The 17002-nt window shown below is 39.5% G+C and overlaps 1 protein-coding gene across 1 annotated transcript in view; it reads left to right on the top strand.

Moving 5' to 3' along the window:
• ISM1 (isthmin 1) overlaps positions 1-15752 on the top strand; it is a 101562-nt gene extending 85810 nt beyond the window's left edge. Inside the window, exons 5-6 of the mRNA XM_027840383.1 lie at positions 9154-9243; positions 14001-15752. Coding sequence (XP_027696184.1) covers positions 9154-9243; positions 14001-14518 — 608 coding nt within the window. The 3' untranslated portion in view covers positions 14519-15752. The remainder of the gene's footprint in view (positions 1-9153; positions 9244-14000) is intronic.
• The last annotated feature ends 1250 nt before the right edge of the window (positions 15753-17002 follow it).

Below are 17002 nucleotides of genomic sequence, written 5' to 3'. Positions count from 1 at the left end.
GCCAGATTTTTAAAAAATCACTGTCTCTATCCTACTATCCCAAGAAATATTCTTACCAAGTACCTTGAACAGAGATAAAATAACCCTTGACCTCTCTTCCCTCCCCCCAAATCTGTCTTGTTCTTAGAAACTGGTAATTAATCTAAGGTTTTAGCTAATAGCAGTTTAGGATGTTATCCTCTTCCCACCCCCAGATATATTCACTATTTTGAAAAGGAGATTCTTGAAGACCAGAATCAAATGAATTATTACTAATAGCAGAATATAAGGGAGAGATGGGACAAATGTAGGGTGAATATTTTGGGGAGGAGAGAAACCTGCCCAGTGGGCTCTGAGTGATAAACCACAAGCAATCACCTTATTCTGTTTATACCTCTAAAATAATAGCGGTTGTGTGATTTTCCCAAGGTCACATGTAAAGGCAATGTCAGCATCAAGGCTAGAACCCCATCCTCCTGACTCCCAATCTTTGGGGAGGACTATTGGCATAGACAAAGGGAGAAGGGACAATCTTCTACATTTATGCTTAATATATAAGGAAGCTACATTGTAGAAAATGCCTAATAACAAACACAATTATGGCTAAAAACAGACAGACTTAATTTTTTAAAGCAAAATCAACCAAATGGAAAAAGTGATTCCTCTTTAATCCAGGTTATTGTTTTTGGTTAAGGCAGTGACTTTCTTCTTCCTTACCAGCTCCAGGGAACAGGATGGTGGATTCAGTTACCCTATTATGAGAATGCCAACTCCCATTTGGCTTATTTCAAGCTTTTCCTTTCTGTGCCCTCATCAAGGGATTAGTAGTCATGATGGCTTGTCCTAATTCTTCTTACCTGTTTTCTCTCTCTTTCTCTCTCTCTCTCTCTCTCTCTCTCTCTCCCTCCCTCTCTCCCTCTCTCTCTCTCTCTCTCTCTCTCTCTCTCACACACACACACACGCGCGCGCACACACACACACACACACACACACACCAGTATCTTCTCTGCTGCTACCTTCTCCAAGCTTCTCCGCTCCTAGGCTTTCTTCTTATCCACAAAGTGCCATCATTTTCCATTTGGAAGAACTATTCCATGGAGTTATAGTATGTCAGAACTGAAAAGGTTCATAAAAGCCAATTAATCCAGGGGTAGAGCCAAGATAGTGGAGAAGCAGAAGGAAGTACAGTGAGCTGTCCTCAATAACAATTCTCAAAATAAAATGCACCAGATTGAATCCTGATAGGAGTTTTTTTAAAAGTCACAATTAGTCATTTTCCCAAACCAGGGCAACACAGGGAGACAGAAAGAAAAATCTCTAGACACTAGGCAATAGGGTCTGACTAGGAGCATGTAGCACTACAGTGCCCAGGGAGGTCCTCCAACCTTACCAGGGCACTTTCAGACCCATAAAAGGTATATTGATGGAGACAGGTGCAAACTGGCAGCTTTGTCACTCACTACCCAGTTCTAGATCACAGATCCAAGAAAGACAGAGGGTTAGCATTCTGCGATAAGGAGTGTTCATAAGTCCTAGGCTACATGCTGAGTTAGGACCAAGTTCAGAAGCAAACAGTAGCTGTGGAACTATGACCTCAGGAGCTGAACAAGGTCTCAGTTCCAGTATCTAGCCCAGTCTGAAGACAGCAGATGATTAACTGGAGCAGCACTTCCGAACCACAGGGAAACCCATTCTGTTACTCGGAACCAATAAAGCATTTCAGCTGGCTGATAGTGATTGAATACAGTCCTTGACCTAGAGGAGGCAAGCCCATGGGCCTTTTGCTCAAACCGAATTATAGATGAGTAATGTGCAGAGCTTAGGTCGGGGGTGGGGGGGGGGGTTGGTAAGGTGACCACAATCAAATTTTGCCCTGGATCAGACTACTTTGGGAGTACTGAGAGCTTACAGGTACCTAGCCTGAGCTGTTCTTGCAATCCGATCCTGGAATAAGACAATACTCTATACTCTAAAGAAATCAACAACTGGGCCAGCCCAATTATTCTGTCCAGAAGTGTGCAGAGCTTGGCCCTTATACAGAGTCCAAAACCAGGAAGTGGGCTTCAGGAATGAACAAACAAAAAAACGGATCCCACCACGAAAGGCTAATGTGGTGAAAGGGATACTCACTACATAAATCAGAAGAAGAGAATGATTCTAAAACAACTATAAGCAAAGCCTCAAAGAAAAATATAGTGTGGATACATATCAACTAGAATTCCTGAAAGAGATGAAGCAAGAGGATTTTTTTAAAGAGTTAAAAATATTTTTATAAATGAAATGAGTGCTAAAGGAAAAAAAACATGGAAAAGAAATGAGAGCTATGAAAGAATTGGAAAGGGAATTCATAACTTGGCACAAAGGGGTATAAAATATGGTCCAAACAACATAGAGAAGCACTACCTCAGTTTCCAAATCTTTTCCACCACAAAAAAAACTATAAGTATTTTTGTAATCCTTAGAGTTTATTTTTTCTTAGGATTAATCTCTCCCTTAATCTACCTTCCCCTTAATTGCCCCTTTTCGTTTCTCCCTATTTCCCTCCTATTTCCCATATAAATGAAATTTCTCTGAGTGAAGTATTTCTGTACCCAATTGTGTGTGTGTGTATGTGTGTGTGTGTGTAAAAATGTGCTTGCACACTTTTAAAATAAATCTTGGAATTCTTAGAATAGATCAAAGAGAAGCTAACGACTGCACGAAACAACATGAAATATTAAAGCAAAGTGAAAAGGAAGAAAAAAATAGAAGAAACTGTATAGTAGCTCATAGCAAAAACAACTGACTTGGAAAACAGAGTAGAAAAAATTTAAGGATAATTAGACTGCCTGAAAGCCATTACCAAAACAAGAGCCTAGATATATTTCAAGAAATCCCAGAAGGAAACTGTCTATATCTCTTAGAAACAAAGGTCAAAGTAGAAATAGAAAGAACCCACCAGTCACCTCCTGAAAGCAGATAACAAAACTCCTAAAAACATCGTAGCCAAAATCTAGAGCTTCCAGGTCAAAGACAATATAATGCAGGCAGCCAGAAAGAAGACTTCAAGTACTGAAGAGCCACAGCCAGAATCATCTATGATTTAACCACCACTATAAGGGAGTAGAATATGATATTCCAGAAGGTAAAAGATATAGGCTTACAACCAAGAATAATTTGCCCAGCAAAAGCAAGCATAATGTTACAGGGGAGAAATAGATCTTTAATAAAATAGAGGGCCCAAGGGGCAGCTAGGTGGCACAGTGGATAGAGCACCGGCCCTGAAGTCAGTAGGACCTGAGTTCAAATCTGGCCTCAGACCAAACACATGACACTTACTAGCTGTGTGACCCTGGGCAAGTCCCTTAACCCAAATTGCCTTAAAAAAAAAATGAAAAATAAATAAATAAAATAGAGGGCTTCCAAGCGTTCCTGATGAAAAGACCAGAGCTGTGTAGAAACTTTGAAATTCAAACACAGGAGTCAAGAAAAACATAAAAAGGTAAACACAAATGAGCAATAATAAAGGACTAGAACAAGGACAAACTACTTGCTTTCTAATATGGGAAGATGATATATGTGTACCCTCTGAACCCTATAATGACTGAGGAGGTGGGGCAGAAAGAGAATCTATTTATATAGAAGGCCTAGGGAGGGATTTGTGGTAATGGTCTTAAAAGAAGAATGGAAAGGGAGACGAAGAGGAATACACTGGGGAGAGGGGAAGAAGGAAGGGAGAAGGTTAGAGAAAATGATCTCACATAATCAGGATATACAGTGGATAGAGTGCTGGGTCTGGAGTCAAGAAGACTCGTCTTCCTGGGTTCAAATTTAGCCTCAAACACTTATTACCTGGGTGACCCTGGGCAAGTCACTTAACCCTGTTTGTTTCAGTTCCTCATCTGTAAAATGAGCTAGTGAAGGAAATAGTAAACCACTTCTTGCCAAGAAAACCCCAAATGGGGTCACAAAGAGTAGGAGTAGAAGTCTGTACAAAGGAGGAAGGTATGGGGGAAATGACACTTGATCCTCACTCTTATCTGAACTCATTAAAGGAGGAAAGAAGACACAAATATACATGCGTACGCGCACGCACATGAGTTAAGTAGAGAAGTACTTTTCACTCAACAGTGAAATAGGAGGGAAATGGGGAGAAAGAAAAGGGGTAATTAAGAGAAAGGTAGATTAAGGAAGGGATTAATTCTAAGAAAAACAAACTCTAACTAAGGATTACAAAAATATTTCTAGCTCTTTTTGTGGTAGGAAAGAATTGGAAACTATTAGAGTGCCTATCAATTAAGGAATGCCTATACAAACTATGGTATCTAAAAGTGATGGAATACTAGTTTACTCTAAGAAATGAAGAAGGAGGGGCAGCTAGGTGGCTCAGTGGATAGAACACTGGCCCTGAAGTCAGGAGGACCTGAGTTCAAATCCAGCCTCAGACACTTACCAGCTATGTGACCCTGGGCAATTCACCTAACCCCAGTTGCCTAAAAAAAAAAAAAAAATGATAAAGGAGATGGTTTCAGAGAAACCTAGGAAGACTTGTGTGGACAGATGCAGAGTGAAATGAACAGAGCCACTAAACAATTTATACACTGACAACAATATTGTAAAGACAAACAACTTTTTCAAAGGGTATCTCATCAAGGTAATGACCAACCAGAGGAATTCCAGAGGAATGATGTAACATGATACCTACCTCCTAATACAGATGTTAAAAGACTCAGAGGGTAAAATGAGGTGTTTTGGGTTTGATTTTTTTTTTTACTGGCCGATGTGGAAATTTCTTTTGTTTCACTACACTTGTTTGTAACAGGGGTTTTGTTTTTCTTTTTCTCAAGTTGAAGGAGGGGAGTAATTAAGAAGGGAAGAAGGAAGATGTTTGCTGATTGGGAAAAAATGCATTTTTAAAAAAAGAAGTCAACTCATTCAAGCCCTATATCATACAAGAAAGGAAACTGAGGCTTAGAGAAGTTAAAAAACTTGCCTGCTAGTTAGTGGCAGAACCATTATTAATAACTCAATGAAACCACTGTTTTTTTCCATTGGTTTGTTGAATTTCGGCCCTCCATTTTATTTTTCCATGCCCTTCCTTTTTAAGATAAAGTAGGAGAGGAACCAAGAACAGAACTCTAACATGGCAGGCAGAGAACTCACCGAGAAACATTAACCTTTAACCCATTATGAAAATAAACTCTTATCAATGTATTACAGAGGAAGTTTTGAAAAAGAAATCAGGTCGAATGAAAATCAGACAGTGTACCTCAAAGAAATTTATTATACTCTTTTGCTCCTTTTCTAAACCTGAAGTCAGACTGCAGGAATTGAGAAATGCAGGGCTCAGATGAAACTGCTCTCTTCAAAGTTACCAATGATCTCTTGCTTGCCAAATATCATAGTCTTTTCTCAACCCTATTCTTGCCCTCTGTAGACTTTGACATTATCAACTGCCTCTTCTCCAGGATATTCTCTCCTCTAGGTTTTTATGACATTGTTCTCTCCTACTTATACTCCTGTCTGACTATTCCTCAGTTTCCTTTGCTGGATTTTCTTCCACATCGCCCCCACTAATTATGGGTGTGCCCCATGAATCTGTGTTGGGTCTTCTTTTCTCCATCTTGCTTGGTGACCTTATCAACTACTATGGATTCAGTTATTAGCTCTATGCAGACTATTCTCAGATCTATACTTCTCTTTTGAACTCCAGTCTTTCATTACTAATTGCCTATTGGACATATCAAACTGGATGTCTCATATACCTCTCACATTCAGCATGTTCAAAATATAATTCATCTTTTCTACCCAAACCTTTCTCTCTTCCACACTTCCCTATTATTGTCAAGTATACCACCATCCTCCCTGTTACCCAGGCTCACAATCTAGGTTTTATTCTCTATTCCTCACTTATACATACCCCATATATCCAATCTGTTGTCAAGTCTTACCATTTCTGCCTCTACAACACCTTTTATATGTCCCCTCCTCTTCACTCAGCTACTACCACATGCTGGCCCTCATCATGTCACACCTAGACTATTATAATAGCTTTATAATAGGTTACCCTGCTTCAAGTCTGTCTCTGATCTATCCTCCACACAGCTGCAAGTGATTTTTCTAAGATATAGGTCTGACTATGTCACTCTCCTCCTCAATAAACTCCAATGGCTCCCTGTTACCTTTAGGACCAAACAAAAAATCCCATTTGGCATTTAGACCTTCACTCCCTGATTGTTTCTTGCCTTTCCAGTCTTCTTAATGCTTTAGATCCCTTCAATGTACTTTATGATACAGTCATACTGACCTTCTTGCAATTCCTCACACCAGAAGCGCCATACCTTTTCACTAATTGTCCCCATGCCTGGGTTCCTTCTGGTTTCCCTGGCTTCCTTTGAGGTTCAGCTCAAAATCCTACCTCCTTCAAGAAGTCTTTGCTGCTCCTTTCTCATTCTTGCTCCCCACCCCAACACCCCCAAGTGCCTTCCCTTTGAGATTACCTATGATTTACATTGTGTGTATATGTATATATGTATATACATACATATATATCTTCTAAATCTTGTATATTTATAGTTATTTGTTTGAATGTCGTTTCCCCCTTTAGACTATGAACTCCTTGTCGCAGTGACCATGTTTTTGCCTTTCTTGTATCCACAGTTCTTAGCACATACTAAGCACCTAATAAATGTTTGTTGATGGTAAAGATTTTCTTTTGGTTTCTCTTTTTATGGGATTGTGTATTTACAGGAGAACTTGATGAATTGATTGCAGAACACTAGATTTATTATATGTGTTCCCAGAGAGCAGAACTGGGATTATCAATCAATCAATAAGTATTTATTACATACTTAGTATGTGCCTGGCACTGTGCTAGATGCTGAGTACAAGTACAAAAAAATGAAATAATCCCTACCCGTAAGGATCATACATTCTAATGGGGGGAAGCAAGTATATATGTAAATACATAGATCATCAATATAAAGTTAATAAAATAAATATATACTGAGTCATTAAGGTCACCAAGTCTGGGTGAGAGGACACTAGCAGTTGAGGGAATCAGGAAAGATTTTATGCAGAAGGTGGTGCTTGAGCTATGTTTTGAAGGAAGAGTGGTATTCTATGATATGGAGACCAGGAGAGAATGTATTCCAGGTGTGGAGGACAGATACAGTAGATGGAAAGTCATATGTGAGGAGTAGAAAGGACAGTTTGGCTGAATTGCAGAGTGAAGGGAGGGAAGTAACAACCAGTGAAATTACAAAAATAGATTAGGGGCAGGCAGGTTCTAAAGCTAAACAGAAGAATTTCTATTTCATCCTAGAGGCAATAAGAAGCTACTGAGATTGATTGGGTAGGGGAGTTACATAGTCAGATCTGCATGTAAGGAAAATCACTTTGGTAACAATGTGTAAGAAGGACTGGAGTGGTGAGAGAGTTGAATGAAGGAGACCAATTATAAGGCCATTGGAAAAATAGATGAGGGGTGTTGTGATCCCAAAATAAGATAGTAATCTGGCAAATGGAGAGAAGAGGTAAGATGCAAAGGATGTTATGATGGTAAAAATGGCAAGATTTGGAAACTGATTGGATATGTGGAGTGCAGGAGAGTGAGGAGTCCATGATAATGCCAAAGTTTAAAACTGAGGAGACTAAAATATGGTGGTGTCTTTAACAGAAACAGGGAAGTTTGGAAGAGGAAAATATTTGAAGGGAAATAAAACGAATCCAGTTTTGGGCGTGTGTTTAAGACTCCTCTGGCACATCCAGTTTAAAATGGCTGTTAGGTAGTTGGTAAAGCAGGACTGAGGGTAAAGACTGGAACAGGATATATTCATAAATTATCAGCCTATCTATCAGTCTATCTATCTGTTTGTCTATCTGCCTACCTATTTGTTTGTCCATCTGTCTGTCTATTTATCTATCTATTCATACACACACACACACACACACACACACACACACACACACACACACACACACACACACACACACACACACTCACACACACACACACACACACACACACACACACACACACACACACCCCTGTTGTCTACGTGGACATGACAGTTAAACCCAAAGGAACTGATGAGGTTAGAAGTTGTAGAGAGACAGATTTAGGCTCAAAATATAGAATAACCACCTACTAATTAGAGCTATTCAAAACTGGAATGAATTGCCTATTAAGGTAGGGAGTTCCCTTTCATCGGCATGTTCAAGCAGAGGCTAAACTATTTGGTAGGGATGTTATACAGAAGATTGACGATTTGGGTAAAGCTTGAACCAGATAACCTTTAATGTCTCTTCCAGTTCTAAGATTCTAAGATTCCCTTAGCCCAGTCAAACAAACCATAGCAAAAGTAGGCAGGACCATGTGCAAGGGACGGGACAGGTGCTGGTAAACATGGAAAAGACCAGTACGGGATTTTTTTAGGCCAAAGGGATGCTTTGCATACTAGTTACATTTTAAAATAATTTTCAAAGTTACATCAATCTTCAGAAGACAAAAAGGAATATTGCCCTGAACCTTGTTAGTTGTTTTGGAAGCCTTATTGATATTCCTTGGTACTTTCAGTGTAAGAGAAGATAGAGTAATTAGGGCAGTAAAAGCCCTAGTAAAAGGGGATTATGTTGCTTCAGTTTTGTTTGAAGAAATTAGTTCTAGTCCCACATTCACCATTTGCTACCTGTGTAACTTTGAACCATTGTTTTAATCCAATTGAACCTCTCTTTCTCCTTCAAAATGGCAATATCTACCATGCCACCCCATCCTTATTCCCCATGAAAGTGCTATAAATATGTAAGGTGAAATTATTTTTTTCTTTACACATAAGTATATACCTGTTTGCCAGCACTCACTACCCTATGAAACTTCTAGGCCATCTCTCTCTCTCCCAGGTACCATCTTGCCCTGGGCTCCATTACTACAGAACAACCAACAATATGGAACTTCCCTGGGGACTGTTTCAGAGTTATTCAAGTTATGTTGCAATTTCTGCTACAAACCGTATCCTAGTTTTAGTATATTTTGTGTTCTATCTGCCTTTAATTTTTTTCTCTGTCCACAAATTCATGCCAACAAAGCAATGTAGAGCAAAAAAAGATCTTTGTTTAGACTTTTTTTTTTTAAGCTGTCCCTCTTTTTCATATAACTGGAAAAAAAAAAAAACACGAGCTTCTGTCTGTGTTTAGGAATTGAAGACGCCTTTCGGACAGCTGCCACAGAAGTAAGCCTGCTTGCAGGAAGTGAAGAGTTTAATGCCACCAAACTCTTTGAAGTTGGTAAGTTGCTGTAAGATTTGTATCCCAATATTGATTTAGCTTTTTTCTTCTTTCTGCCTTTGCAAAGTCATCTTTGGATTCATCTCAAGACCTCATTTTCCTTTCACTGGGCCCAGTTCTTCCAGAACATTATTTCCTCTCCACACACATTCCCAGAAAGAGAATAGCAGGGCTCAGGCTTGAGCCAGAAAGTGTTGGCTCCCTATTCCAGGACATTTCCATGCCGGGAGCGGGGAGGTGTTGGGGGTGGTGGTGGTAGGGAGGGGTAGGGTAGTCCCAAGTCTGGGCTAGGCTGACACCAGATTTTACTGCTCCAGCTCTTCAATACTTCCTCCTTCCATAAGCAAGGGAAGCAAGGAACTCAATAAGAAAACATATGAAATGAGGCACAGAAATATGTAAACTCCCAGGTCTCAAAAAGAACTAATTATCAGTCACCACGTTGACTGATTTTTGAATTTGAGTTACTTTCCCTGCCTCTAGCTAGGATCCCTTGAATGAGCAGCAGAAAGGTAACAGGGAGAAGGAAAAAGCATGCATGGGCTAGAACAATGCACATCTTAATTAGCTCCTAATTAATTTAGGAGCTATTACAATCATCAATGGGGTGATATGGTTGTTATAGGTATAGTCCTCAATATAGTCTATATTCATTCTATTCTATCACTTCAGTCAAGGTTGTGGTAGAAGGAAAATTATTTCAACCATAAAGATTCCCCAGACTAAAGATGCAAGCCTTAATACCATAATTGAGGGGCTAGGCAGTTACATTCAATGGTGAATTTTTCATACTCTTTGGTCTTCTTTGCTGAATAATCATCTCTGTCCCACTTGCTAAGATCCTTTGGCTCTATCCTGAGTCTTGTTTCTGTGCCTTCTATGGTGATCTCAGCCGCTCTCTTGGTTTCAGTAATTATCTCTGTGTGAATTCCTCTGAAATCTGTATATCCAACTCTTTTCTCTCTTGAGCTGCTCCAGTGCCATGCCATCTTTTTGCCTACTGGTCGTCCCCATTTTGATATCCATCCTATAAGCATCTCAAATTCAATATGTATTAAGTAGGGCTCATCATCTTCTCCCTAAATCTGTTCCATCTCTGAACTTCCCTTTTCTATTGAGGGTATCACCGTTATCCATAACTTTTCACTGTCCCTTACTCTCAGTTCATTCTCTCTCTACAATAGTTCCTGAATGTGATCCCTTCTCTCTACTCACATATCTCCCACCCTAATGCAGAGTCACCTTTCACGTGGACTATAGCAATAACCTCCTAACTGGTCTTCTTTTCAGTCTCTCTCCTTTCTAATACATTCTCTGCACAGCTTCCAAAATAACCTTCCCAAAGAACAGGTCTGACTATGTCAGTCCCCTGCTCAAAAATTTTTGTTGGTTCTCTCTTGCCTCTAGGATAAAATAGAAACTTGTCAGCTTGGCATTTAAATACCTTCTCAGCCTAGTTCCAGACTCATTTTATGTTATTCCCCTTCGTATACTATAGTTCAGTCAAACTGATCTTCTTGTGATTCTCTCCACTTCCATGCCTTTGCCTAGGTGGGCGACCCAATCCCACCTTATTGAGACTGCACACCCTTTCCACTTACCTCTTCAAATCCTTACTTTACTTCTAGGATCATGTCAGATGACACCTACAAGAAGCCTTCTCTGATCTTCACTAGTTGTTAGTGTGCCTCACTGCCCTCAAATTATCTTTACTTACCTGTGTAAACACTGGTTTTATCTTTATATTCCCAAGTACCTAACACAATGCCTTATATATATTAAGCCCCTAATAAATGTTTCCTGAATTTGAAATACCAATCAGGCTGCCAGTGAAAAACAGTGACCTGAGAATCAGGTGCCCTGGCTCTACCAGAATGTATGACTCTCTCTGCCATATTTTCTCCATCCAGAAAATGGAGCTAATAATGCTCTACCACACACTTTACTCCCTGAAAGAGGGAAAATCAATTATCATAGTTTCGTAATTATAGTACTAGTTTTAGAGATAGATCTGAAAGTGTCATGAACATGCACTATAATATTTAGCCTGGAGAAAATATCCTTTCTTATGGGTCTCTAATTCCTTAAGAAGGTATTTTTCAGAAATAGAATGTTATTTTCCATTTCCATTCACCACTGTGCCAGCTGGCAGAAAGCCTCTCTCCAAAACATTATACCTTTGCCCACCAGCTCTATAGTGGTGTCCTTACCAAGTCAGGGCTTTATTCTTGCTAGAAAAGATTAAAAAACTTCCCAAATGAGAATTTCTCCATGGCCTAAGGAGCTTGACCTGTAGGCCCTTTCTGGCCCTGCACTTAATGATCTTATGAAATGTGTGGTCAATTGATAGCAGAGGATTTAGCCATTGAATTTGAGAACATAAGAGCAGGTCGATAGATCTTTAGGCCAAAGCAAGCACTCCCATGTGCTTGCGTGTGTGTGTTAACTCAGACTATCTGGATAATGGGACTATCAACCCCATGAGAGGGATATTTTTGTGTGTATGTAATAGTTTTATTTTTCATCCCTTCCTTCCCCCCAATACAGTCTCTTTGTTTTCCTGAATAGCCTAATTATTTCCCCGGCATCCTTCATTCCATGATTGATAAAGCATTGCCTAAACACTATAATCAGGTGCCAGATCCATCACTGAAGATCCATCAAATGCTACTTAAATGTCTTTTCTCTGTGAAAGACTGCAGAATCAGGACTGGGAACAGAGAAGGAAAATATGTGGAGTATATAAACCTTTTAACTCTCTACAGGCCTGGCCAAGGGTCTTCTCCATACAAAGTACCACCCTGTTGTCCCAAATGCTCCTCGTTTGTCAGGGGGCATTCCACAGTGTTGCCTCATACCTTCTATGGGCAATTCCCCATAGTGGGAACATTTTTTTTCCCTTTATTTGTCCTGAGGCTCTGTGCTAATGCATTAACGCTATTATGTTCATATATTATCTCCCCAGATAAAAAACTTCTTTTTAACAGGGGTTCTATGGAGGCACAGTGCTTTACCGCAAAGTCATGATTCTAATGAAGATTAAAGGCCCTACAGTAGGATTGTAAAGGCAGATTTTGAGAGAAGAAGAATCTTCTAATACTTTTCAAATCATACCAACTTCATCTAGTCTAAGTGATATCTAAAGTCCCTATCAGCTCTAAAATCCTATGTTGGGGCAACCCTGTCAATCTATTTAATAATATGTCTTTGGACATCTTAACATATTGGCCTCGTTCCATCGGAGAGGAAAATCAATATAAACCATACATGTTATAAATATACAATCACAAATGTCATGCTTTCAGGAAACTTCAGCCTGGGGAAAAAAACAAACCCCTCTATTTGGACTTTTCTGATGGTGTTCCGAATGAGGTTTAGTTTTGCTTTTGAAGTGCAGACCCTCAGTGGAAAATTTTCAGTGGCGTTCCAGATGTGTAATTCACAGGATCTATCATCTACTCTGATTACTCAAGTAGATAATTGAATCCATAGAAGGCATGTAATTTCAAGATAGAGGGAACTTTAGAAATCATTTAATCTAGCCCCATTCACTTTGCAGGTGAAGAAACAGACCCTTTCCTCCAACCTGTTTTTCCTCCTGGCATCTATATTTATGTCAAAGGCACTAACATTCTACCTTTCATGCTGGCTCCATGCTTTAGCATCACCTCTGACTCCTTTCTGACCCCTCTCCTGGAATTGGTTGTCAAATCCTATTGATTTTACCTCCATGCGTCTCACATTCTTCCCTTTTTACCCCTTCCAACAGCCCACATAATTAGTCCAGGCTTTTATTTATTCCCTTCCACTAACTGCTACAAAATAGCCTTCAAGTTGACTAGCATTTATTGAATGGCAGGTACTGTCTCAAGCCTTTTAACTGGTCTTCCTAGCTCTCTCCATTCCAATCCATCCTATACATCACTGCCAGGTTAATTTTCCCAATGCAAAGTTCTAATTATGTCACTCTCAATCAAATCTTAATGGTTCCTTATTAACTGCCAAATAAAATCCATACTCCTTAGATTAACATTCAAAGCCCTCCCTCAACGATCTATTCTCAGTACTTTTCTACATTCTTATGTGCTCATGCTCCAATCAAACTATACTATTTACTGTTCCTTCAACTTTTGTATATTTCAGTCCTTTAGCCTGTAATATACTCCCCCCTCCCCCATCTCCATTTATGAAATCCTACCCTTCCTTCAAGAGCCATCTCAAAATACCACATCTTCTGTGAAGGCTTTATTTTCAATTAAGAGCAATTCCTCTGTCCTCAGAACTTCCACAGCTTTTGGTATATATATCTCACATTCTACTTTGTACCTTAGTTATTGCTACACATGTTTTATCTCTCCCACTATCAGGGATCATATGTATTTTTTTTCTTAGTTACAGTGTCACTAAATATTTGCTTTATGTGTGAATGAGCCCCAAAGAGGCTGTGATTTACCTAAGACAGCACAGTTAAACAAATGGGAGCATCAGCATTAGAGCTTGAGTTTCTTGGCTTCCACTTTTCTGTCACTCCATGTTCAATGCTTGGAAAGCCAATTAAATAAGACACTGTAATGAAGAGGAATTTTCCAAACATCCTTTAATGTGCATGAGAATGACCAATTATCGTTCTTTTCATTCATTATAGGAGAGCTGTTCGTGGCCATTCTTGGTTCTAAATTTATCTAATAGCTTGACTGGATGTGATATGTCGTTGTGGTTCTGCATGTAATCAGATGATTTTCTTTGGCTTTTTTCAGACACTGACAGTTGTGAGAGATGGATGAGCTGCAAGAGTGAATTTTTAAAGAAGTATATGCACAAAGTGATCAATGACCTTCCTAGCTGCCCTTGCTCCTATCCAACTGAAGTTGCCTATAGTACAGCAGAGATCTTTGACCGTAATAAGCGGAAAGACTTCCGTTGGAAGGATGCAAGTGGACCAAAGGAGAAGCTGGACATCTACAAACCTACAGCTCGATATTGCATCAGATCCATGCTCTCTTTGGAAAGCACAACACTGGCAGCCCAGCACTGCTGTTATGATGACAATATGCAACTCATTACCAGGGGAAAAGGCGCTGGGACTCCAAACCTGATTAGCATCGAGTTCTCTGCAGAGCTCCATTACAAAGTAGACATTTTGCCCTGGATAATTTGCAAGGGAGACTGGAGCAGGTATAATGAAGCCCGGCCTCCAAACAATGGTCAGAAATGTACAGAAAACCCTTCTGATGAAGACTATTTCAAGCAGTTCCAGGAAGCTAGGGAATATTAATGGGGTGGGGCTATTCAGCCTTGAGGGGGAAGGTAGTAATTATATACCTAGCACCTGTGACACAAATTTTCTGCACTGATCTGTTTGAAATGGGGTTAATCTTCTTTTTATAGTATATATGTATATTTGTATATAATACATGTGTATTTTCCATAATTTACAGTATGAGTATGCATAGAGCCATGGGACTTTTTATATGAAGTCATACACACTCCTGTATGCATACTAAGAATAATGTATATGGTGATCAAACCTATGTGGAAAGGGGGAAAAAAGCCAGGAAAATAAACGGGAATAAGTAGTTGGTGTGATTAAACTTGTGCTTTGACCCAGTATTTCAGAGTATAGGGAGGGAAAGGGGGAAGAGAGGTTAAAAGTTTTAAACATTATAGACAGTTTTTATATATAACTTATTTAATATGAATGTGACAAGCATAACTTTTTCTCTGGAGCTATATTCATAAAAAATATTTAGTCACATCTCTAAGAATAGAGAAAGGAATTGTCCTGGGAAGTAGAAGAGAAAGGGAATATTAATGACTTCAAAAAAAAAAAACCAAACACAAATGCCAAAAATGAGAAAGAAAAACAACCTCAAACCAAATATTATTTAGTCCTAAGGCACCTTCTTGAGGTTCAAGTTTCCATAGGCCCCTTGTTTCAAATTAGTGCTGAGTTTGGCATTTCATGGCAAATCTGGGGCCCAGTTTTTGCAATGACATCAAAAGCTTCTGGAGTGTAAGGTCAATATTTGTTTACTTGGATGATTCTAGAAAAAAACATAAAGGCACCAGAACTTTGAGTTCTCATCCAGGCCTTAGCAGGGACTGGAAATCACAGGAATTTTGAGCATTCAGAAGGAAATAGCACTTTTTTGAAAGAGGAACAAAATGAATAGAAAATAAAATTCATTGTTTTGTTTTCAGATCACCTCACCTTTCTCCTCTCCCCATCCTCATATGCTCCCAGTTTGCAGTTTGCCAGTAAATGTTGTTGTTTAAAGAAGGGCTTGGGGCTGGAGATTCTAAATTGTTTTTAATGTTTTAAGAAAAAAACTGCATTATTTTTATAAAGTATTTATTAAGTTGTTGTATCTCATGCATCAGGCAATTTTGATATGTTCTGCTTCTGTAGGGTGGGATTTGGTGCAAGTAAAGTACTGATTTGTAGGGAATATTTTACTTGCAAAACTCCAGAAAAAGAGAATCTATAAATAAAATCATCATAGTATGTATGCCTGCATCTTTTATTTTATAGCATTATTTAGTATCTTTTGAGAGGTGGGTTGGTATAGTAAAAGAAGGGTCATGTGGGGGCAGCTAGGTGGCACAGTGGATAGAGCTCTGGAGCCAGGAAGACCTTAGTTCAAATCCGACCTCAGACACTTGACACTTACTAGCTGTGTGACCCTGGGCAAGTCACTCAACCCTGATTGCCTCACCAAAAAGAAGAGTCATGTGACTCAAATTTGAGTTCCTGCTCTGCCATTTGTCAGGGCAGCTAGATGGTACAGTGGATAGCCTAGAGTCAAGAAGATTCATCTTCCCTGAGTTCAAATCTGGCCTCAGACATTCACTAGCTATGTGATGTTGGGTAAGTCACTTAACCCTGTTTGCCTCAGTTCCTCATCTGTAAAATGAGCTGGGGAAGGAAATGACAAACCACTCTAGTATTTCTGCCAAGAAAACCTCAAATGAGGTTACAAAGACTCAAACACGACTAAAATGACTGAACAAGAATCTACCATTTTTCAGATGTGTGTCAAATGGAAAAATCACTTAACTTCCAAGTGCCTATTCCGCATTGGTCAAATAATATGTGTATTACCTGCCTCCTGGCTTGTGAAGAAAGTACTTACTAAAGCTTAAGTTATCTCCTTGGAGTCCCTTGCTAGAACTTAAAGGCATTTCACAGAAGAATTTGATGAACTAATCAAAGCTAAAAGCAGCAGGCCCTTTTATTTGATATATGATCATGGGATCACAGATTGAGAGCTTGAAGGGACATTAGAAGCTATCTTGTCCAAAAGTCATTTTCAAGTGACTTGCCAGATCATAAATGAGTAGATGTCAGTAAAAGATCTTGGAACTTGAGCCAAGGCGTTTTTGATTTTCAATCCAATGTTCTTTTCATTATCTAGCATCAGTGATGCTCTGATCTTCTCCCTTCTATTTCCCCCTCTCTGGTATGGTCTTCCTTCCCCAAAGCACATGGCCTTTCGTTCTTTCCTACTTCCCCTTTTGTTCAGTTATGTCAGTCTTGGCCAACTCTTCATGACCCCATTTGGAGTATCCTTGGCAAAGATACTGACGTGGTCTGCCATTTCCTTTTCCAGCTCATTTTACCAGTGAGGAGACTGAGGCAAACCAGGTGAAGTGATTTGCCCAGGGTCACACAGGGAGTAAGTATCTGAGGCTGGATTTGAACTCATGAAGATGAGTCTTCCTGATTCCAAGCCCAATGGGCCACCAAGCTGCCTCAGGA

This window comes from Vombatus ursinus, unplaced genomic scaffold, assembly GCF_900497805.2.
Source record: "Vombatus ursinus unplaced genomic scaffold, bare-nosed wombat genome assembly UNPS02014841.1, whole genome shotgun sequence".
Classification (NCBI taxonomy): Eukaryota; Metazoa; Chordata; class Mammalia; order Diprotodontia; family Vombatidae; genus Vombatus; species Vombatus ursinus.
Note: the sequence above shows the minus strand (reverse complement) of the source record. Positions and strands in the feature narration are given on the sequence as shown.